Genomic DNA, 25,918 nt, shown 5'->3' on the forward strand with positions numbered 1-25,918 from the left:
CAGAATGCATGAAAGGAAGTTGGCGCGAAGCCCACCGAAACCAGTCCCGCGCACAGCCGATAAAGTTACGTGGAGTTATGGCTAAACCCTCCCTTTGCTTTTCCCTCTAGCTACTCGGAAGTTTCTGCGGACGACTTGAGATTCCTGAAATGGAACATGTCCTGGAAGCTCAGCCCCTTTGGATTATGCAATAGGCTTGCTTGTTTCGTTCAGGATGTAACAAGCCCCAGATTTCAGAGGCATTCAACATCCCTTTTGTGCCGCACCCTCCAGCAAAATTCTCAAGAAATTGTTTATGTGCCATAGGACCTATGTCTATAAAAGTGTAGACGTTGAAAGCATCTGTTAGGCTTATGTCTCGCAGTAGTGACTCCTCTACCTTGAAGACGAAGGTTTTGTATTCCTTCGAGATGTTGGTAACTGTTTAACAGTCTACACGGTATTGGAATCCAATGATTGTCTGTTGAAAATATAACTCTTGAACATGTTCGCAAAAGACTTCAATTAGTGTTCAGTGGGAGAGTGAAAAGGGGGGCTGACTTTGGGACACGGTTAGTGCAAGGCAGGTGTCAAGAGTCTTGCTCTCTGCCTGACAGTACTTGTATCTTGCCACCGTTAGGAGCATAACAGAGTTGTACTCAAAACAGACAAGGACGTGTGGTAGCGTAGTGCTTGAAGAATTATGCTACAAGCCTAAAGGTCTTGGGTTCGAGTCCCGATGAGGTATTTTGACTTTTTTCAATTCACCTAATCCTTCCAGTCGCACTGTGGCTCTAGGGTCTACTCAGCCTCTAACAGAAATTAGTACCAGGAATCTTTCTGGGTGTAAAAGGGGTCCGGCGCTTAAGGCTGACAACCTCACCGCCATCTGTTGGCGTATTGTCCTTTATAATGTGGGAGCCTCGACCTCTCACATTCCTATGGGTCTTCACGGCCTGTTACAGGGATAGAAAACAAAACAAACTCAAAAGATTTCAGCAAGATGATACCAAGCATTTCAGAAAATGTGCGTCACGGAAATTGTTGGAGACACAAAGAAGCTGAAGAGAGGTCAAAGGAGTAAATTAAGGTGAGGTAACATGGACGACTCTCCAGCTTGGAGGTTGAGTGTTCGGGACGAGCAGCCTCTCGCCATAAGGATTGCATGTTATGAAGTCTTACAGAGAGCCGCACAGAACAGGATGCAGACAGGCCGGTCACGGTAGCTGAGCGGTCTAAGTCATATACTGTCTTCACTCGCTTGGAAACTGGGATCATGGGTTTGAATCCCACTCAGGGCATTGATGTTTAGTGTGTGTATGCGTTTTTCTGTGTTTGTGTACAGGTAGAGGCCTTGCGACGAGCTGATCACCCGCCCAATGTGTCCTACCGAATGTGTAAGATCTAGAAAAACCGAACGGAGAAGTTCATGGAGGTAGGCATAGGCCCACTGGGGCTGTAGTGCCAAGGAAAATAAAAAGATGCAGACAGACACGCACGCATCTAATAAGTATACTACCTTAATGAATGAAAATAGTTCTTTTTTTATTGCTAGTGGTGTGGGACTAAGTCCCTTGTACTGCGGCCACTTCTGGCCTATTGTACCAGCCCCAGATGATAGGTGATGGTGATTGTGGAGAAATGGGTGGAATGAAGATTGACATTGGAAACCACAAATCCCACTTGCCCAGACCCAGGACTTGCTACTTAGTTACGTACTAAATCGGCCGCTCCATAGCTCAAGCGGTTAGTCGCTGTCTTCCCACCGCGGCGGCCCGGGTTCGATCCCAGGCCTGGTCAAGTGAGATTTGTGGTTTCCAATGTCAATCTTCATTCCACCCATTTCTCCACAATCACCATCACCTATCATCTGGGGCTGGTACAATAGGCCAGAAGTGGCCGCAGTACAAGGGACTTAGTCGCACCCCACTAGCAATAAAAAAATACGTAATAAATCTATTGAGCCTTGGGCTCGTAGTCGAATATTTTATATATTTGTAGGTTATGTAATGACGTTTTGGGCAGCTGGACTGTATACCTTATATTGGAGTGTTGAAAAATGAATGATGATGTAAAGTTTCCCCTGCGCTTAACTAATTAAGTTCTACTCAATGAAGGCGTATGGGGAAATTAATATATAGATCCATATTTTCTTGATCTCGTGACTAATTGGATGTATGTGATCAGCTTCACAGCTCGGGCGCTTTACAAACGGGGAAAGCACCCCGGTACCCATTGAATAGGAGGTTGGGTGGGCCTCAGAGCCGGGCTGGACGACGAGGAGGAAAGAAGATTCTTAGCCCTACCGAGACTCGAACTCCGACCCCTCGGTCGTCTAGCCCTTAGCTAGTCTCTATACCGACTACGCTATCCCAGCTCCTGAAAAAATGAATTATGATTTGGAAACAATTTTTCGCGGCCTAATTGAGCCACTATTCCGGTATTTCCTAAAGGTACTGCGGAAAACCACGAGAAACCTCAGACAGGACAGCCGATGCCCCGGCCGAGATATGAATTGAGAACCTCCAGAATAGGAGTTAAGACCGTTACGGCTACTCCAATAGGTTCGATCGTAGTCGAATACATCTTAGGAATGCATAGTGACTTACATGTTTATTTTAAAACTATATTAAACCTCCTCAGATAATTAGTTTTATATGTTGAAAAATACAGAACGAAATGCTGCCTCATAAAGTGCTCCAGTAACACTTTATACTCTGTCACATCAATTTAGAGTTTTAAGGAGGAACAGAAACATTTCCAGTACCTCGAAGTGATAATTGAACCATTTTCAAATTTGTCAAGTGTGTTATTAGATAGATGATTAACTGAAAATCAAGAAGTTCTACAATTGAGTATAAAATGTTTCTGTGCACTCTGAATCTAGATTAGAGCCAGACGAGGTTAGGGACGTCCATCTCTCTTTTATCCTACGAAATAACGACGGTTGAAAGGAGAAATGATTTGGCACTGAGCCAGGTCACGACTGAGAACTATGTTCCACAGATTGGTAGGGGTCCCACTTTACTAATCCTGTTGGAACTACTGTATTCATGTACAGTATGAAGGAAGCTCAGCTGAGGTCCCTCAACTTGCAGGAGGTCTATGCATACCCTGAAGCCATTCTGCATATGGCTTTTCTTACTTCTGTATTTCCTGTGACAGCTGCAAGTCTTTAGTAGAAGTCCTTTCACTTTCTTGTTCTCTGTACTGCATCCTATTTCCTTCCTTTCTTTCATCTTTGCTTTTAGTCTACTTTCCTTATTTTGAAAAAAAAAATATATATTTATTCGATCTCCACGCTACTTGTATATCCGTGTGTTTGTAAATTCCCCGTTTTAACCTTTGAATTCCTGAGCCAATCTTTACGAAACTTGGTAAGTATAACATTGCACCTCCCTCCCATCAGTCTTATATATATCCTTCCTATCGTNCGAGGCGTGGTTTCTGTCTGAGGTAATTACATAAGAAGAGCAAACAGCATTACAGTTAACAGCAGATTCCTTCATCACAACAACCTATACACGTGATCACAGTCTGTTAGGCCGAAACATGTAGTGACAATAAAAGTAAGACGAGATAATATTAACCGGATATGCACACAGACGGCAAAAAAACGGAACGCAAAGTCAGACCTACACAGTGGAACAGGATGCTGGAATTTAATAGAAGAAACTTCAAGAACCTACATGAATCAGCATTAATGTAGGTTCTTGAAGTTTCTTCTATTAAATTCCACTGCTTTTTTCCCCTGAGAGGGTGGCATTGCCTTATGTTTATATTTTTTACTTCAGAGATTTGAAAGTATAAGATAATCTGGTCTCTGATAGAATCAGATTTATACCGAGTGACTTGAAAATCGATCGGTTAGTGTCGGTTGATTAGTTTAATTAATACGTGTATTCAATTTCAAATTAGGTGCTTCGCTTCTTAGTTAATTGTATCGTTAATCTGTTAGTTGCCTATGTTTTAATCATTCAGTTCGTTGGTTAATTGTTTCGTTATTTTGTTCGTTTGTCATTGGCCGCCTCTGTGATGTAGTGGTCAGAGTTTCTGGCTACAGATCAAGAGGTCCTTGGTTCGATTCCAGGAACTATCAGATTTTCTGAGAAGTAGTGGGTCTGAAACGGGATTCACTCAGCCTCGTGATGATAACTAAGGAAATAGCGGCTCCGGTCTAGATTAAGGCAGTGGGGATCCGTTGCGCTGATCATGCGACACCTTCTATCCGCCAATGTTGGCACTAACTTCACAGACAAACGGCCGTCACTCGGTCGATATACAACTTGTCCGCTTGCGGTTAACAGGCTACGGAGTTTGTTTTTGAGTTTGTTCCTTTGTCAGTTGATTCCTCAGAAGACTCTTATGGAGCCGCCACTGCAACTCTGACGCAACAGCCAGCTTGCTCGGTCCCAATCAACGACCATTGTGCTCGCCAGAGGGCTTCAGTGACGTGATGGGTCGTTCTTCCGGTGTGTTCTGTGTCTCACTCAGCTGTGACCGAAGTGCTATTTCCTGTGATTGTAATCGTCTGTTGTGTTAACCGCTTACACATTTAGACATTGAACCGCTGCAGTGTTGGAGAACACTTTGTTAATACGAGACATGATTGTGTGCAGTATACGCCAGGTGCCGACACCGCAGTAGATTAACTGACGAAGTTATAATTAACTTTTGGTGCATGCTTTGTTAACATGTAGTAGTACAGAAGAGACTAGGATTAATCAATATGAAAATTTGAATAGGATTACAACAGCCAATAGAACACGAACAGAGGTTAATAGGCCCTAGAAGAAGTCTACGTATTTCCTTTTTCACTTTATTTTCCTTGTTTTGAAAAATGAAAGTAGGTTATGTGATCTGCATGCTATGTGCATGTGAATCCCTCCTATTAACTTCTGAATGTTTGAACCATTTTTTTGTATTTGGTATGTATGATATATCAAGGCACCTGAGACTATTTCAACGAAGCACTTCATAAATACCTCCAGTCAATTTCTGTGTCTTCTATCCCTCCTATCCTTGCTAGGCAACGGCTCGGTAAAATTTATACCCTCTTTCATTGCTATGCAACGACTCAATAAACACATTCCCGCAGCAACGAATACACACAACAATAGAAGGATTGTTGGACGGTTGTGCACGTGTGTCTTTGTATCTCCCTATCGTTACTATGTAACAATTCAGTAATAACGTTCCGGTGATAAAGAAGAATTGTTGGAGGCGTCGTTTACTATGAGGTCCGTGTGATATGAAAGGAAAGTACTTGATTAGTTTTTTCCAGAACGTCTTGTTGCCTTTATGTGTAAATCAATGCTACAGAAACCTTGGTGATCTGATTATTGCTCAGCTGGTCAAGGAAAATATTTGGACCTTACTGTTGCCTGCCATGCAGTGCGGTCGTACCTGTGTTGTGTCTCAGTGGTAACACAGTGTAAATAGTGTTTCAGTAGGAATTTGCTGGAAAAGAAGACTTGCCAGTAGCACTGCTTGTTTTAAGTGTTATGCTCCGTATAGTTCCGTAAGCAGCCGTAATGTGATGTTAAACGTAAGGAGCCAGTAACGCTGGGCCTATTACAGGGGAACACGCAGACTGGATTAGATTATATTATAAACAATCCATTTCAAGCGATGAAATTCTTGACGCCGGACCGCAAGCAACAGCAAAAATCTAAACGTCTCCGGTATTTTAAGTAATCTGAGCTCTTATTACCATTTTTGTAAGATCCCGTCACTGAATTGTATCCCAAATCAACTGAATCCTACCTACATATTTATTTATTTTTTCATTTTAGCTACACTTTAATATTATATTTCCATCTAAGCCCAAACCTCTCGATTAGAATGGCCAAATGACTATCATTGTTAAATATCTCTTCGCGCATTAAAATATTTAATATATTATTTAATGTATTTCACTTCTTTCCACGAAATGAAGAAGCTGTCTTAGTTTAAATATTTCAGCGAGCTGCTTATATCCATACCTGAAATATTTATCATATGCGCAACCACGTGGAAGTAATCCAACCCAACACCATAAATGTCCTGTGTCGTAGGCTTGTAACTAGGAGTGCACGTCTGCAGTACCGCTAGCTGATACCTGTTCCCCTGCCACTGACATGTCTGGGCGCTACTGTTTATTTATGGAGTGCAAATCTCTTCCAGGCGCGTCAGCAGGCTACCCGCCTTACTTGAAACTGGTCGAGTTTTTGTAGGAAAATGAGAAAATTATCTATGCTTAAAACAAGTCTTCGTACAAATCTTTGTTGCTGAATATCCATGATCGTTTCCCATGTTAGTCGAAGCTGTGTAGTGACTTAAAGCTTGCGGCCCATTGATCCTTTCGTCAAAAAATCCTATTCCCACCATAGTAAAAACAAAAAATCTTTTGAATATTACTGTCTTCTGGAAAGTAACGCCGTGTAGTCACGTAGAGACGTGCCAATGAATTAAGGGTTTCCTTATAATAGGCCGTGGAGGTTCCCACGTTTTGTAGACAATCTGCTCACAGATGGGGGTGAGGTTATCAGCCTTACGCGCAGGCAAACCCTTCACCCCCAGGAAGATTCGTGACATTATTTCTGTTATAGGCTGAGTCGACCCCAGGGCCATGGTGCGACTGGAAAGATTAGGTCAGTTGAAAAAATCCAGTGACCTCGTCGGAAATCGAATCCGGCACCGTCAAGCTTGTAGCATAGTGCCTCAACCAACTACGTTACCGCGTAAATACATTTTAGTGTTATATTATCCATTAAAGGAAATTCTTATTTTCGAGACGTCACGTCCCACTGGCTGAGAAACACTGCGTTAGGTTACGAGCCTCCACTGTTTCTAGTTGATGTCATATCTCTCCTCTCTGTATTATGAGCTACTGCTGTCTCCTATTCCCATCAGTCTTAGTTCCATCGTTCTCGTGGTGGCTGAAATGGATCTGCAGCGCTCCTGCTGTCAGTTTGGGGAACTAACAAACCGCTACTTCAATTACCAGCCAAAGATAGGCGACAGGTTGCGCAGTTCTAATGCGCTCCGGCGCCCGGAGTTCTGGCGGAGGAGAAGACTCGTTCGAGCGCGGTTAAGCAGGTGTGTTACAGCAGCATGGCACTGTTGTTATGACAAGACATTAATTTTTCCTTAAAGTAGGTTCCTGTAAGGAAAGTTCTCCGGCACGTGTATTCAAGCTCATTGATTAATGTTGAGCGATTCCGCCTCAAGTACCGCAGGGTCTGCACACAGCATTTAACCGACGCGTGTTTCCAAAATAATTAATTAACTCTAATTTATTTTCCTCGTACAGTTGATAATTATGAAGCTGATTAAGAAATTAATTGATGCCGGTTGGTTTGTGGGAGACCGGGTTCGAAACTGATTCAGATGCACTGGTTATTTACGACTGTAGATACTAAACAGAGATCATAGTGTCCGCACGGTCTAAGACAAGAACTGTCTTCGCTCGCTCGAACGCTGGAATCGTGGGTTTGAATCCCACTCAAGACATGGATGTCTGTATGCGTTTATTCTGCGTTTGTGTTGTCCTGTCTGTAGGTAGCGGCCTTGCGACTGCCTGATGACTCGTCCAAGGAGCCTTACCGTCTGTGTAAAAAAAGATTATGAAACTGAAGAAGAGGACATGGCCCAACAAAGTGATGAATTAATGAATGAATGAAGATACAGTAAAGAAGTAAAACCCCTACTTCAAAGCTAAACTTAAAATAACAACCTTAAACGTTGATAGTTGAATTTCTTCAACACGAGATCCAAAGGTCTTACCACAGTCTTTCGGTTTCGCATTGCTCTTACGTAAAGGTCTGTCACATGAAGAAAGGAGCTGGGTTACACTATATCCCTACCCAATGCTGCTGAAGTCCAAAGCATATCAGCAGTGGCACAAAGGGCACTGCAACACAATAGAGACAATTCGCTAAAAGTCTTTACAAATTATTTACAACGCTTCTTTCCAATATACTAATAAAGAAAAAGATAAGAATAGGCTTGTAACAGGCCATGGAGGCCTATACGGTTATGAGACGTCGAGACTCCCACATTTTCTAGAAAGTCGGATCACAGATGACGGTGAGGTTGTGAGCCTTACGTTTTAACAGCCCTTTAACTTCCAGGAAGAGTCCTGGTACTCAGTTCTATTAGAGGATGAGCCATCCCCAGGGCCATAATGCGGCTGGAAGGATTAGGTAAATTGAACATAATGCAATGACTTCGTCGGGACTCGAACCTGCGGCTTTCCGGCTTGTAGCATAGTGCCTCAAGTAACTACGCTACCGCGTGTCCCGTACAAGCAACTTAATGACCCTGTAGGCTTCGAGAAGAGGTAATAGGAATTTGATTTGTTTCACTCTCGTCCGTCACGCTAACAATATTATAAAAAGATAAAACTGTTCCGTCCGGTGCGACTGGTGAAGACTTTTCTTTCGGTTCTAGAGACCGAAACATGCAAGGACATGAGAACTGAAATAAGAAAAATCTACACCAGTCACACTGAATGGAATTATTTTATCTTTTTATAAGTTAATAGAAAATGTTTTCAAAATTTTGTGGTACAATATATATTTCTGGCCGGATTACATACATAAGGAAAATGCTTTCATAATGATGAAAAATGAAATTATAAAAATTATAATTATAATGAGAAGAAGAATATTTGCTTCCGTTAACACCAAATATCGCTTTCGTAATAGCAACATACTCATGTTAGGAGGCTGGTTAGCGTAGTCGGCATAGCTTCTGGCTACGGGCTGGAGGACTGAGGGGTCGGAGTTCTAGTCCCGGTAGGGTAAAGAATTTTCTTTTCTCCAAATAATCCATACTGTCTCTGAGGTCCACCCAACTCCCTATCCAAGTGTATCGGGGGTTCTTTCCCGGGGGTAAAGCCGTCTGGGCATGAAGCTGACCATTCACCTCTAGCTAGTACCGAGGTCAAGAAAATGTGGATCTATACATCCACTTCCCCATACATCTTCATGGCTTAGTGCTTAATTCGTTGAGCATAGAGACAACTTTACATTTGCCTTTACCTTTACGTACTCATATTACATAAATACATTTAATATCTAATCCATTTATTAGGATTTCAAATCCTGTTATATGCTTCGTAGAACAAGAATTCAGGTCATGTACTGTATGCTAACATCCTTTGGCCAGACGTTGATACAAACAAGAGCGCCCGATTCCTGTAGCGACAATAAATAAGGATGTTGAGTGAGGCTGCTACATCCAACAAGAGGGCTCAAAGTAAGTCAAGAAGAGTCAGCTGAAGTCTGAGAACCACATCCTACAAAGTTCGTAGGTCAGACATGTGGCTGGTGCACATCGTTAAAAATATGACTCCGAGTCAACGCCTCTTAAGCTGAGCACTGGAAGTACATCATTACATCAGTAACAAAGAAATGTGTGGCATGCACTGTTGTGAGATTGCCATAAGAAATCCTTTGAACTTCGAACAAAATTTACATAACTTTTGTCTGTCTCTTGCTCGCTTATTGAAAGGGACAACAGATTGCGCGGTTTGTGCAAGGCCTACACGTCTGTTTTTCAATAAATCTCACATGATTGATCTGTATATAATCGACTAATCATACTTACGAATTCACCATTATCCTCCGACGTTCTATTCCACGGTTCCGACTTTTAATTTGATTTTCAACCGCATTTCTAATTACAATAGCTGGCTGATTGCAATTTAATTGACCTATGAAAGAATTTTATTGGACTCGATCTGGGAAAATGTTTCATTTTCATATGTATCTATTCATTAATTAATTGTCATATTTTATGCATTAGGTTTATCTACCGCAAGACGGGAGTCAGTTGCGGCTGTTGCGAAAACGGCAATGAAAATTATTTAAAAAACTTCTTATGACTGGGTGATTGTTGGTGTTTCAAAGGGAACTCTACTGCCTGAACTCTATTATTTTATGATTTCTCCTTATTTTATTCTAAATAGCCCATCTGTGATTTCGCAGTAGTATCGCGCCACCTTCTCGGAAATGTTAGCCAAAGTCACTATCAGCAGCTGTGAACAAGGCCATTCGATAAAGTATCCGTGTTCAGCAGTGCTCTTGCTGCAAGACGTGTGTATGTATGGGTCCTTCCTGCTGGATGTGTGGTTTGGCTGAAGTAAACCCACACTAACACGAGCATATTTTATGAGTTTCAGACATAGCCAATGGCGGTACCGTTAGATGCACTTGTATATTAACTGAAGCAGATGGAGAATGGATGAGCCCCAGAGCCGGCCTGAGTGTTATGAAGAAGACAGTATATTTTGTTCTTACCGAGAATCGAGCCCCAGCTCCTGTGTCATCCAGACAACTGATAAAATGACCTCGATTATAAACATGTACTTTCTGAACATGATAGACAAGCGTCACGGTTTGGGCTAACCGATTCAATGCCCATTTGCCGAAGACAAGCCCTGTGTTGTTCGCTCATTCGCTGCAACATCCAGCGTTTGGAGACTCAAATAGGATGCATGTCGCAGGAAATTTTCTGTAATTGGGCGGAATAGACGTTTGGATATATATTTTAATCTTCTAATAACTGCGCGGGTATATTTACATTTACGCATTTCCGTATACACACGGTTAAATTCTAAGGATTATTGCCTCTTAATTTTTCCGCATCCTCGAATACAAGTGATTATTTTGTACCTTGATGAAGTCCCCGAAAACAAAGAAGGCAGCTACAGATAGGCAAAAATTACAAAACTGTTGACCGACGAATCAGGCTCGCTCTTGACGACCTTACTTAAACTTCTGCACAATTGCAGTCCACCTGCAGGTCACTGCATGGGTTTGAGCCAGTAATTGTGTCCCGTGTGGTCGCAAAAATTTCGACAATGCAGCAAGGATCTAGTGAAAGAATTACTTTAAGCTAAAATTAAATAATCTGTGAGATAAAAGAGGACGGTTGTATAAACTAGAAGCTTATATTTTTACATTACCCCTTGCACTTCAGATACACGCTACACATTTAATTAAAAATATTTGTCACAGAATTCAAGAAATTTGGACTCTTTTCTAAGCCTTAAAGAAGTTTCTTGAAAATTGCAATAAATGGTAACTTGGCGAGTTTCCTGTCAGTGAGTGTTACGCAGGTTATACTGTATCTAGAAACTTTCCAGAAAAAAATGGCAGCTCAACGGACACACTTTCTGTTGGAGCTGTAACAAGGCAGATCATTTTGTGACTTTTGGGAATATCACACTCAGAGTTCAAACGATCAGATATTTAATCAGATCTTAAATGTTACTCCGTAAATACACTTCCGTTAAATAAATAACAGAGTTCAGTCTTCAGAACCAAAATGCTGTTGCATGATTCCGATAAATACGTACTCATAAGCAGTAACTCTAAATTTTCAGTGTAGTCTTTGAAGCTTCCGAACTCCATAAAGAAAGCAAATTTTACTGTGAGAAGGGCACGCAGTAGCATAGTTACTTGAGACACTATGCTACAAACCACAAGGTCGCGGGTTCGGGTCCTGATGAAGTGGATTTTTTTTCAATTGACTAACATTAAATTGATCTTCCATTAGGCACTGATCAGGTCAGTAATGACTTACGCTTGTCCCGCCTGGGAATTAGCGCCAGACACCTACCTCCTAAAATTGCAGCACATGCAAAACAAGGTTTTGCGCACAATTGGAAATTTTCCAAAGTGCACACCAGTCCGCGACTGCACACGGCTTCCAACTTTCCGTATGTATACGATTATATAACAAAATTGTGCAGACGACAAGCAGAGTCATACAAAATCATGAGCACAGGACAAGGTGAAGCCAGACATAGAAAATATAAGATGCTTAAACTTGGCGGTGGTGAAGCTTACGACCGTTCAAGTGACTAGACTGCCGTTGTAGCATAAGATACGTAAGATAACATGATCTACTTTGCAAAGCCTGTACTGACAGAGGATTTGTGTGTAGTGCAAACGGAAACATTTTCAATAACGTATTATATATGCAAAATGTACGTGACGAAAAGCCAAGAATATTCATAAGAGACGAACCCATCTTCTCGTCAGAGACGTTGTTACATAAGGATTATTACCGCAAGAGTTCAGTTGGAAAAATAATCTCTGGTAGTGGGCCTCAAGGGGCTTGGCGCCAAGACGAACAATTGGCGGTAAACCGCCAGTAACTTTAACTTTGAACTTTGGCAGGGGTTGTAGAGTGATTGAGATCAGCTCTTTTTTAAGGGACGCAAATGAGTAGATGTCTTTCTACCAGAACCTGAGGACGGAAGCAGATCCAGTTTCCGAAACGTGTTTTCCAGTTTCTAGAATACCGGACGATGGAAAAAATCCCAAAATCCTGTAACTCTGAGTTGTTTATCTGGCATTAAGAACATGAAATATAGGTCTAAATTAAATTGTACGTGCTGCTTACGGATTGAACTGGCATATTACCAAGATTGCATAATCATATCCTGTGTGTAGCTTTATTACAACTACCTAAAGTACAACCAGTTTAAGGGCTGATATTAAACTTGCTGCTAATCTGTTTATGTACTTACATTTGTATTGCTTCGCACTCTGGAAAGGAGAACCGCTTTTTGAGAACTAATGGTAGATCCGCGGCCACAAGAGCGCTCCACTGGTCCATCGTATGAGCCAGAGTGACCCAAATCCCTGCTATATGATCGGCCCATCTCATCCTCCTTGTCTTGATCATTCTAATTATACATGGCGAAGTGGTCAAGTTATGAAGCTCTTTATTATGTAGTTTTAGCCACCCATGATTTGCGAAAAGAAATTTTGAATTGACTTCTTAAATTTCATATGCATTGTGCATGTTCGGCCTATTACTACGTGCTCCTTTTGTGAATTTTATTCCCGATGGTGTTTTTTTGCACTGTGTCGGCCTGCCTTCTGTAATAAATGTTGTTTCTTCCTGCTATTGCTTAACGAATTACTGAACAAACTGGCTGAGACAACAATGATTCTGCTTTGTTTTTGTGAGGTGTTGAGACAGCACAGCCTGTATAACGACAGGCCACGTCCTGGAAGAATGGGGTTGGATTTCTGGTAGAGGCAAGAGATTTTTCTTTACTCTCCAGCGTCCAGACAGACTCTGTGGCCCACACAACCTCCTATCCAAAAGGTATCGGGTACTCTTTCTGTGGGAGTAAAGAGACCAGTGTGTGAAACTGACCACTCTCTTCACCTCCATCCAGTGCCGGCATCAAGAATGTTGAAGCGACCCCTCCACTTCCCATACGTCTTCATGGTGTAGTGCTTAATTAAGAACAGGGACAAATTTATCTGACTGTACCTTACTTGTTGGAATCGAATCTTTTGGAAAATCGCCTATCCTGGCTGAAGTTCTCGTGGTATCAGGTCCAATGTATACTAGATAAGCTTACCCAAGACACAAATATTTTTTTCTTACGAAGAGAAAGTAAATTTCGAAGAGCTTTTATTTAAAATTATTCTCCCATTCCTGAAAATATATTGTTACAATTACAACTAAGAGTTGGTGGAAACGAATTTAATGAGCCGAAGGAGAAGAAAACGTGACCCTACTCTTCAATAAAGTAAAAGAGATAAAGAAAATGATAAAATTCAGAGACAATAATATATTTCAGCTAGCCTTTTCATCAGCTGGAAACTTGTATTACACAAAGTAAGCAATGAAAAGCACAAAAAGAAATGCCAGTGAAAAGAAAGTTCAGTGAAGGAGAGGAAAAGTTATCTATTTGCGTGGGTCGTTCTTTCAGTGACAACGCAAGCGATGCGCCTAATTATACCGGCCTTCAGTATCAGCGTCATTCCTCCCTTTTGGCACTGAATTTATTATTATTATTGTTAGTATTTCAAAGAAACATTAACGATGGACGATAGAAACTACAGTTTGACTATAAATAACAGCTGAAAGACATACTTCGTTATAGAGCCACATTTCTAAACACGTTGATTCCGAATGTACGTTTGTCTGTGAGACTGACGTTAGTTCATTGCAGGCCGCTCCATAGCTCAAGCGGTTAGTCGCTGGATTCCCACCTCGGCGGCCAGGGTTCGATCCCTGGTCTGGTCAGGTGGGATTTGTGGTGGACAAAATGGCGCTGGGGCAGGTTTTCTCCGAGTACTTCGGTCTCCCCTGCCAATCTTCATTCCACCAATTGCTCCACAGTCACCCTCGCCTATCATCTGTGGCTGGTACAATAGGCCAGAAGTGGCCGCAGTACAAGAGACTTAGTCCCACCCCACTAGCAATAAAAGAATAGTTAATTGCAGATTTAAATGATATTTGAGTTTGAGTTTGCACAATGGCATTATTTCTGAGTTTTCCCGTTTATATTTGTTACATATGTTACCCAAAAGTGTAATTACGTACTATGCAACCCTCCACCCACTGGTGCTGATATTCATCGTGTGTGTTGCGGATAGAAGGAAATATAAAGGAAATAAAAGGTACATACAGTGGTTACAAAATTATTACTTCTCTTATTGATAACATAGGTCCGTGCGACTTTAAGTGCAAGTGCGAATAAAAGCGTTAAAAAAAATAAAAAAAAACGTAGCAGATGTCATCGAGACTCACATGTTATGTCGCGTTAAAATTTCTTCGATGACGAGCCTCTCCTGCGATATATCAAGATATCGGATTTCCGCTTCATGTAAAATTGGCGATACAATGCACTGATGCGAACCCACGTCTCCCAGTAAGTTTCAGTTTATGAGACTCGTACTGAACTTAATGAAGAAGTTTTGTAATAATTTGGGAGATTTTCAGAAGGAACGTGAGACAAAGAGGGTCACAGGAACCTATACTTCCTACTTTGCGTGTTCTTTACGCATTTTGAGGAAGACATCGTAAAAGATTTTGGAGAATACCCTTATTTTTTTAAGTAAAAGTACAGTACTTTTAAGGAGATAGATATATTACTGTAATCAAAGGAATATTCTAACAGCACATTTTACTGCGCTTTGTGACACTGTCCGTCTCTCTTAGGGATATCCCGCTCGGCAAAACCGATGAATTTACATCAATACATGACAGATACCATACCTGATAATGTGTGTCATGTGCATTGTGTCATTAAACCAGCAGTTAAATGAAAAGAGTGACAGGTGTCCATATTGAAAATGTTATATTTATCTTCGTAAATAATAATACGCCAACGCAGTTTTATTGCGAGGTAACGCACAAAGCAAAAGGCAGAAGCTTTGTGAACAAAAAAAAAAACGGTCGCCGTAACATTAGTATAAAATTGGGGACAAAACAACAATGGACAATAGTTCAGAGCTGTAATGAACGGAAATCGTGACCACAAGTGACAGCGGGAGTCCCACTAGGGGCGCTGCGTCACAGTGGAGCCGAGAACCACTTCGGCCCGGAGATCGGCCTACTTCTGTTCGACGTACAAAGGTGTGGCCTGCGAACCGAACAAACTCCTTGGTATAGATTTATATTTAATAAACTCTGAAGTTACTTAACAATGTTCTTGTAAATACAGGGTATATATTTGGTAGACTCTGAGGGTCATGGTTTAGAAGCCAGAATTGTGACAGTTGGACATTCCTCGTTCTTTTCAGAACACAACTTCAATTCTCGTTTGCGTATAACTGACGGACATGCTAGGATCCTAAGTAGAGCATACTTTGTGGAAGCTCTTAAACTGGCCTAACTTGTTTTCCAGGACAGTGGCATAACATTACGTTTTGCCAGTGAGTCGAAAATCGGCAAAGAAAGGTTCAACATACCTCATAAGTAGAGTTATGGCCCTCGGTGCTCGAGTGGCATTGCACGCTTCTGCATTGCCGGCAAATGAACGTAGAAAGAAAACATGCTCACCAACGGTCTGCAAAGGCGTGTTGCGAAGACAATGTGAGAGAGACTGGTGCAGAAGATTTTGCTCTCTGATCATCGTTAGGTGGTAGAGACAACTGAATGGAAAGTGTGCATTTTGGATATCAGTTGCCACACCATTTTCAGTAAAAGTCTGACGTGAAGCACTTCTCCCAACACATGGTAGTAAGGATAGTACAGGAAATAAAATTTATCTTTAGATCTGCTGGCTTGAAATTTCTTCTCTGTCGCCTCTCTCCTGCTGGCTACCGAATCGTTGTTTAGTAATCCGACACTTGCTGGCATGTCTCAATAGCTCTCTTGCTTTTGAATTTAGTTGTACTTGAGATACGTAAAAATACAGCCTACAGTGTTCAAACAGAAATTATTCGTACTGTTATACGATGTCTTTGTTCTGTGTTCTTCCCGGAGGAAATGAGTTGCACCATGCAGTGAGTTTGGCATGGTCAAATTACAAATCCGCTCAGGATAATTTTAAAAGTACTTTCAATGGGACTGAAAATGCCTACTGGAAAGGAAAACGACTGACGTAGAGAGAATTGACAATGATAATTCTTGCATAATTGTCTGTGGATGTGTTTTAATTCTCTTCTCCTGCGAATGGTTGCAGATAATACTACCTATGTAATATTCATTTTCACTGTATTATTCTAGCATACTGTAGGTGTTCGCTGTCTGCCTGCTTCCTACTGGTCTTTTGCTTGGTCTGTTCCTTCGGTCGTAAGATAGAGGCGACATGTTGCTCGGAAACGTCTCTTGACTTTCAACTGACTAAACGCTCTTAAATCCCACAAGACAGAACTCTTCACACTCATTGCTCAAATCCCACATAATTTTTATGTCACCGGGTTACAGGAAATAGCAAAAGCAGAGAATAAGACGACAATTCCCCTTCCGCTGGACCATTAAGAACGGAGCCCATGGGTACACAGTTAACATGATCCTGTACTCCTTTTGGCTTATTTTGGACTTCATCCATCGTCTGGTATGTAAAAGACAAAAGACCACGACGTCCAGTGATTGAGACTAGCTCTTTCTAAAGGGCCCAGCTGAGTAGGTTTATCCTTCCCTACCCACCTGAAGACGGAGACAGAACCAGTCTCCGAAACATCGTGGTCTTTTGTCTTTTACATACCAGACGATGGATGAAGTCCAAAATAATCCAAAAAAAAGTACAGGATACACCATCGTCAGAATAATTTCAAGTCTATGTAATATGATCCTGTGTGCAAACGTGTGCGGCAACGCAGAAAAATAACTTCAATAAGATGACTTCGAAAACCTCATGCCAAAATCAGCAGGACATACTACTGCAGAAATATAGGCAAAACGCATGCGCGATGTCTCACAGAGAGTAAAGGCAGAACATTTGACTTCAATGGTAAGACGGAAATCTTTGAAGTATTGACTGTCAGTCCAGTTCAGATGCTTATTGCGGACAGAGCGCGAACAAAAGAGGCACGTTTAACAATATGTACACGTACATGTCTCTCGACCTCTCTTTCCGTTTTTTCTTCCCAGAGATGTGAGCTCATTCTGGCTATAACTTTGCACAACATACTTACAGCATATTAAAATAATTTAATTCTGTATTTCGGTGAGCATGACGTGGATAACGGGGTATATAGAACATTCAGAGAGCTTTGAACTGCTCTTTTAACTCGTCCTGCTACCTGCTTCGAATTCCAAACGAAGTGTAACCATAGATATTTCAGATAGGCAGTTTCTCGCTAGAACGTAATTTCTAGGGGCGTAGTGTGTTTACAGCCCTTCGAATTGCACTTAGCAAGTTAGCTTAAACACCCGAGTGGGTTGAAATAGAAGCATTGCTCTTGTTCAGTATATGGCGGATATTCGGATAGCTGACAGGCAAATCAGAGGGAAAACAAAAATCACTAATGATGGAAAGAAAGAAATTACGAGAGTAACAGAGTTGGAGAATGAAGGAATGACAGATGAAACAAAGAAAGAAATTAAGGCAAGGAAAAAAGGAAGATGCTAAGGAAAGAATAGGAAAATAGATAAGAGGAAGCAAAGGAACAAATGTACATGTATGAAGAAATAAAAGAGGATAGAAATGAAGGAGAAAGTGTGTAAATTAAATGTAAACAATTTAATGTCCTCAGTATGCTGAATAATTAGAGTTTTGCTGAATATCCTTGAGAAAGCTCTGCACCGTGAAGCAGACCCGACATTAACATATCCTTTTTAGATTTCTTTAAATATAATTTAGCCAATTATAATTTAAACCTTTGTCTACTATTACAATTAGATTCCCATACGCAATAAAGGTTTATTCCAGGGTAAAATGTAAAATTGCCGATCACGGTAGCCGAGCGGTCTAAGGCATGTACTGTCTTCGCTCGCTTGGAAACCGGGATCATTGGTTCGAATCCCACTCAGGGCTTTGATCTTTAGTTTGTGTGTATGCGTTTTGCTGTGTTTGTGTACAGGTAGAGGCCTTGCGACGAGCTGATCACCCGCCCAAGGAGTCCTACCGAATGTGTAAGATCTAGAAAAACCGAAGTGAACGGAGAAGTTCATGGAGGTAGGGCTAGGCCCACTGGGGCTGTAGCGCTAAGGAAAAAAAATGTAAAATTTTCCCTGTGCTTAACTAATTAAACACTATGCCATGAAGGTGTATGGGTGAATGAATGTATAGATCCATATTTTCTTGACCTCGATGCTAGATGGAGGGGAGTGGTCAGCTTCACGCCCCAGGCGCTTTACCTCCAAGGAAAGAGCCCCGGTACGCATTAAATAGGAGGCTTGGTGGACCCCAGAACTGGTGTGGACTACGTGAAAAATAGAACATTCTTGACCCTACCTGGATTCGAACTCTTGTCCCTCCATCGTCCAGCCCGTAGTCAGTCGCTATACCGACTACTCCATCCCGGCTTCCCTCTATTCCAGGTTATTATTTTTATAATTTTTTAGAAAGAAAACTGAATGTATTACATGCTTTACAGATTTATTTCTGATTCAAAAAACTGGTCTCCAGCCTCGTTCTGTGGTAGTGAAAAGTATGAGCATTACAATCAGATGAGTGAGTCTTTGCTCGAGATAAAGATGCGAAAGATTAATCATGGCCCTCCTCTTTTCTGTAAGGAAGAGGGTTCCGGATTATGATCGTATTCCCAGAGATGCCACCCTCTGAGATTCTGTAGCACCGAATGAAAAATAAGAGTGTAGTGGACAAGGTAGGAGGCTCGGATGGGGGATACAATAAATGCACACAAAACTTCAGTGGAGGATCGTCAATGAAAACGTTTACTTTCAGGACCGAGACAGAGATATCTGTCAGAGAGAGGGGCTGTGAGGAAAGAGATGGCTGGAAGTGACTCGGGATAGTGCCTAATTGCTGGCTTTTGTGTTCGTGCTTCTGACATTTGGATTCTGCTACAAACTTATAGTTAATTAAGAGCCATTCTGGTGAGGAAGCGATAAGGTGCTCTTCAGCAATTACGCTGAAGTAATTGAAGAGAACTACGAAAGCACAACTTCTATTACTGAGTTCCTCAGTCGGCATTTTAAGAGGGCTTTGTAGAGGCAATGTTAAGCACTATCACTGAGATACTAATATCCTTTAGAATACAACTGTAAATTCATTGAATATCACAATTTAAAGGTTAGCAATTGAGCATCCTCGGAGTTCACGCTTCCAAACATTGCGCCGAGAAAGCTTTCCTGAGGGTTTTATTTGGCTATTTCTTCAAAACGACCGCCTCTGTGGTCTAGTGGTCAGATTTTTTGTCTACAGATCCATATGTTCCGGGTTCGATTCCCGGTGCTACTAGATTTTCTGAGAAGTAGTGGGTCTGGAACGGGGTCCACTCAGCCTCGTGTTGATAATTAAGGAATTACTTGATTGGAAAAGTAGCGGCTCCGGTCTAGAAACCCGAAATTAACGGCAGTGTGTATTCGTTGCGCTGACCACGCGACACCCTCTATCCGCTAAATTTGGCACTAACTTCGCTGACAAGCGGCGATCGCTCTGTCGGTATAGTTCGCTTGCGGACTAAAGCCACGCTGTTCGTTTTATTTCTTCAATACCTCTAAAAGAATGCTGGCACTATACAACGAACAAGCTATGCCATAATAGCTTGCTTCTAGTGGCGAATTCTCCAGTCTACCTGATAGTGCATCGCCAGACCGCTAAAACGGGACAAATGTAAAAGTATATTTTCTCTATTCTCGTCAAAAGAACTCCGAAAGTACTGCTTGAAATCAACCGTGTGCAACTTGTGTCTTTTACACCACAGCCGTTCTTAGCTTTGCAAGCGACAGGGCAGGGAAGCGGATAGATTCACCGCTCGATAAGAGGTCTCGAAATTGCGTTCTCGCGCATGCGTCTTGCTGAAAACAACAGAAAGGAACCACAGAATTCTTAGGTTTGCCAGGTCGTGAGGTTGCCGTTTCGGAAGAGGGGGGTTATAAATTACGATTCCCTAATTCTTGTTTTCACATAATTTCTGATTTGTCGTTTAGAAGTCGTCCTACAAATTAACACCACACAGCTTTTAAACTTAAAAATTACGTCTTAAATAAATCAGAGAACAATCAGCTGTAATTATATATGGCGAAATGAATCAGTGATACAAAGCAATTTATATTTGCTGATAGAAGTCATCTTCTATCGGAAGATATCTGTGAAATTCAAATAAACCCATGAATTCACATCAACAGTTATGTTTTATGATATACTTACATCCTTTCGTGACGTTAATTAAATATATAAGTAGGTTATAATGAACTTCTTTTGGGTCTTGTTTACTTAAAACATTTCGTATCTCTGCAGTTTGCTCAAATCCCACGGTGACATGGAAAAACTACAGAATATATTACCCGTGTTTTGTTTCCTCTGAGCTTGCTGGAAGACGAGACGCGTGTATTTGGCTCCAAGAGGGAAGAGCTCTTTCAAGTGTGCTGAAAGGATGTGAGATACACAGAGAAAGCTTTTTAGGAGCTTAGGAGAGTTCCTTTTGGCTGTTAGAAATGATGGGGAATTAAGTAGGTAACTCCCCAGCTGAAACATAGCTGCAAGACTAACCTCGCCCGACTGTTTCTACAGGATACCTTAATTATTATGTATGATGACTTGACGAGAAACACGGAAATGTTCTCCTCTGCAAGGTCGTAAGAATATCAGAAGAACAAAGACTAGAAGTAGTAAAGTTACTGGCAGGGTGTATAAAAGTAAAAGAAAAAAGTTAAAATGCTCCATGTAAAGTAACCTGGATGTGATGTTTGAAGAGGTTACAATGTTAGAAGTTCCATAAAATTCGTAATAAAAGTTGTATGAGGAAACTTGCACTGGGTTACCACAAGTAACGCTGCGAATCTCCATATCTGACTGTGATTCTGTGTGTATCTCCATGTAAACTATGACCTTTCTGGGAAATTTGATAATTACTCAGAGTGTACGGAAATTTCCCTGGTATAGAACCCAAAGTCTCATTTCTCTCTTCCCAAATTCTTATAATTAAACTTAAAGCGAGCAATTATATGATTACTTATAAGACAAGATAGGTTTTTTCTTCTAAGTGGCCGTTTGCAGGAAAACCTCCACACTATAATTACTTGACTCGGCTAAAGAGCCACTAATTGTATTCGTAATTCGACTTACGACTTCAAGATTTACGAATTTCTGGACTTAAAACCACACAAAATTAACACCCATCAGACTTACGTGCCGAATTTTCGGACTTACGAATAGAAATTCAGAATTCTTGTTTCAGATTTAAACTTATACTCCGTGGCCTGTAGTCCGCAAGCGAACTATACCGACCGAGCGACCACCCCTTGTCGGCGAAGTTAGTGTCAACTTTAGCGGATAAGGGATGTCGCATGGTCAGGGCAACGAATCCCCACGGCCGTTAATCTCGGTTTTCTAGATAGGAGCCGCTATTTCCTTGAAATAGCTCCTCAATTATACTTACGAGGCTGAGTGGACCTCGTTCCAGACCCACTACTTGTCAGAAAATCTAGTAGCACCGGGAATCGAACACGGGACCTCTGGATCTGTAGCCATGAAATATGACCACTACAGCATAGAGGCAGTACAGTTTCAGACTTACGTCAACTAATAATGCTCCTGTAGCCCCATAAGTGACTCTTTAACTATCCATTGCAAAATATTAACTAACTTACATACTTTTTAATAACTAATTTAAGTACTTCTTAATATTTTGAATATATTGGAACTTTGGTAATTCTAACTCACGTTAAGCCTGATTCGCAGTAATCCGATCTGGCCCACAGTACGAAAAGAAAAAACGGCACCTGAAATCTTACTAATTTAATCTAATTTCTTACTTCCTTGCAGTAAAAATGAATTAATGTAAACATGATATTATTTATTAATGGACCTTCCTTCCTGGGTGGTGAAGATTATAACCGCCTACCAGACGTGACGAGTAGGCAACGTCTGCAGGTATCGATCATCTTTATAATAAAACATTTACCTATAAATCTCTTGAATAAATAAATTAACTAAAAATCGGATTTTACAGTTTTAAAACCAATAATCCGAACGGTTCTATATTCCGAGCACACCAATGCTTTCATTAGTTTGGATTGTCGAGGTTTTACAGTAGTTTAAATATTTAAGTCTATGGCATTTTATCCCTTTATTGATTTTGTAATAGAAACAGCAGAAATATCTCTTTTTTATCATTTTTTATTGCTAGTGGGGTGGGACTAAGTCCCTTGTACTGCGGCCACTTCTGGCCTATTGTACCAGCACAAGATGATAGATGAGGGTGATTGTGGAGCAACTGGTGGAATGAAGATTAGTAGGGGAAACCGAAGTACTCGGAGAAAACCTACCCCAGCGCCACTTTGCCCACCACAAATCCCACTTGACAGGACCAGAGATCGAACCAGGGCCACCGCGGTGGGAAGCCAACGACTAACCACTTGAACTATGCCGAGGCCCTGATGAATTATCGCTTACTAAGGTTTAAAATGTTGAAACTGCATCTGAGTCTTAAGCTGCAGACATTAACAATATAGGTCCTTTTCGACGTATAACTTCTTTTCGGGAACGCATTAAAACGTAAGTCCGAAGTGCGACTGGCTGAAAATTCTGTCATTATATATTTACTACGACATTCAATAATTTCGTAATTAATTAACGCAAGCTCCGAATAGTTTTCTGAAGATCTGAGACACTCACGTACTATGACGCCTAAGAACACTAATCTTCTAGGAAATGACACGGTGTAGTTTGGTAGAAGTTTACTGTTGTTGCTTGCTGTTTGTTTCTTGCTTGTCTTACTCTTAGGACCTATAGACGGAGTCAGCGCATTCATCCAAAGCAGCAGCAAATATCTACCAGACTACACGGCATAATATCCCAGAATATAATATTGTTCACGCTAAAAAAAATATGTTAAGGATACTGGTTGTCTGTGTAAACGGAAAAGCACGGGGCGACCAATATAATGTTTTGAAATGGAATGAATCCTTTGTAGTAACTCTGTATATCCAGTGTCAGATGATCAGAATGCGTTTTGTTTTATCTCTTCATGATTATATCACATGTCTATTTTCGATAATTGAATATTACGCAGTTATTCTTGAATGAGATAGTTTAGAATTGGAAATGTAGGTTATGTTGCAGTGGACTCTGTGGAGTTGTAATGAGCCGCGTAAGAAACCAGGAAACTTGTTCAGGAAATTCACTTTGAGATGATCGTTGTATTATCAGCTAAACGCCGTCTTTATCTGGGCAGATCGCACTTGATTGTTATTGCAACTCATTACATATAAACCCAACACACGGACAAAAGTGTCTGCAAGTCTATTCCGACTTCTGCTTTTTTCCTTGACGCCATTGAAGTGCGCGTATGAACTTCAGAAAAGTATACTTTTTCCCAAACATTTTTTAGGTCCCTTCCAGTTTCATTTAAGACACCCCTGAACGGTGTTATCAGACAAAGTTTTACAGATATTTAAATGCTGAATGCTTGCTATGTCATACTACTTAGAATTGGCAGGAATATTTTTCAGTTCAGTGAATTGTTTTACGATCAACATATACAAATCATACCATCAACGCAACAGTTGTTTATTAATATGTTTCAACCCTAAGGGGCCATTCTCATGTGCTGAAAGTCTCACATACTCAACTACTATATGCAACAGGACGCAAAATTTGAGAATAGCGTTTTGTTACTTTTGTGTAATATGCAAGGTCAGTAACAGGTTTCATAGGTATTGAATAAAAAAAATATAAATCGCAGTTCGTATAAAACATGTGCAACTCCACAAAATCCCAGTCATAAACAAAATAATAATCCTTCTGGCTAATTTAAAGTTTTAATGAGGACTCTCTGACTGGATATATAATACATACAATGTTGTACCTTACTGTAGGTCAAATACCATTCTTTTGAAGTTGTTATTATTTTCGTATTAATGGGTCAATTTCATAATATTTCAAGGTAGAAAATGAATTCCTGGCCATTAAATAGCAGCAGTATTCATTCGAGAAGTAAATTAAAAGAGGAATATATTCTGGAAGCTCTTCCTTCAGTTGTGGATCGCCCATCATTCCTTCCGCTGTCGAAGACCCTGAACTTCGCTTGTATGAAAATAGTAATACAGATTTCCTCATTCCATGGTCACACCTTAAATGCTTCTAAGATTAACAGGTTGCGCGTAAGATGAAAACAGATGAAAGAACTATTAATAAACTCTTTACTTTTAGTTCCTTAATAGAGGTCGGCGAGTGGCTTCTATATGATCGGATACAATACTCACTTCTACATGGAAGGAAATTCGTAAACATGCAAAGATCCCGAATTTGCTCTTCTATTTTTAAGAAGCCCCACTTTCACTCCAAATATTCCCACAGAAAAAAATAGTCGGATTTTCAGAATGTGGCGGCAGGAACTGACACCTTTCAATGTCTCTACCTTACGTAAGAAAGACTTTAGTGAGTTCTTTTACTTACTTTGATATCCGGAAATCATCTCGTGAAACACGGCGTGTAATAATGAAGTATTCTGTACATCCACTTATTTTGTGGAGGAATGTAATATTGTCTGTTACTTTGAGGGAAGTACATAAATTACAAGAATTTGAGAATAAAGTGCTCAGGAAAATATTTGGAGCTAAGAAGGACGAAGTAGTGTCTGTGAGAATAGGTGTGTCAGTGGGGATGTAAGGGGAAAAGAAGTACAACTCTTCATAAGCTCAGAGAGCGGGGGGGGGGGGCTACCTCTAACATCTCTATTCTCTTAGTGAAGAAGTCACATTAATTCGAGGCCAGTATTAGGCCTACCGCCGGTCACGGTAGCTGTTTTCGCTCGCTTGGAAACCGGAATCATGGGTTCGAATCCCACACAGGGCATGGATGTTTAGTTTGTATGTGTGCGTTTTCCTGTGTTTGTGTACAAGTAGAGGCTTTGCGACGAGCTGATCACCCGCCCAAGGAGTCCTACCGAATGTGTAAGATCTAGAAAAACCGAAGTGAACGGAGAAGTTCATGGAGGTAGGCCTAGGCTCACTGGGGCTGTAGAGCCAAGGAAAAAAATTAAGCTTATCACTAATTAATCAGAGCTAATCTTTCAGAGCTACTACTGCCAACGTCAGTGTTTAGGTGGCGGTGTCCTTGAATTGTTATTTGAGCTGGTGCATTTAATTCGGCAGCGAAACGTTTCGATCTTGGTTTATATAAGTTACGCATGCGTAAAATTAAGTTCATCTCATTTGTAAGTGGTGCAGGACCAGTGAGTGAGCCGCTCATTACAATCTGGTTGCAGGAAACCGCGGACTGGAGGCGCCGTATGCTGTAATGGTGTACATACACGGCGAGTCTTACGAGTGGAACTCTGGTAATCCTTATGACGGCAGCGTCTTGGCCAGCTACGGCCATGTCATCGTCGTCACTCTGAACTTCCGGCTGGGAGTCCTTGGTAAGTTCAGCTGGCCTGTAAACACACCCCACTTTCTACAACTGTAATTATCCATGACTTTCTTTACGTTGTAAGATTTGAGGGTTTCACGGCTGTGACTATGAAGAATGCTGTCTTCTGGGATGTGACCCTGTATAGATATTGTGTTAACCGACGTTTCGGAGGACCGTATCGCCTCCTTCTTCAGTGTATAA

General features: G+C 41.1%; 1 protein-coding gene across 3 annotated transcripts in view; it reads left to right on the plus strand.

Annotated features, from left to right (window-relative positions):
* The window catches only part of LOC111871835 (neuroligin-4, X-linked), a 756,550-nt gene that overhangs the window by 647,958 nt on the left and 82,674 nt on the right, over nt 1-25,918 (plus strand). For all 3 annotated transcript variants that reach the window (XM_033754434.1, XM_023865206.2, XM_033754432.1), the window contains exon 5: nt 25,572-25,724. In XM_033754434.1, coding sequence (XP_033610325.1) covers nt 25,572-25,724 — 153 coding nt within the window. The remainder of the gene's footprint in view (nt 1-25,571; nt 25,725-25,918) is intronic.

This window comes from Cryptotermes secundus, unplaced genomic scaffold (assembly GCF_002891405.2).
Source record: "Cryptotermes secundus unplaced genomic scaffold, Csec_1.0 scaffold428, whole genome shotgun sequence".
In the NCBI taxonomy this organism is placed as follows: domain Eukaryota; kingdom Metazoa; phylum Arthropoda; class Insecta; order Blattodea; family Kalotermitidae; genus Cryptotermes; species Cryptotermes secundus.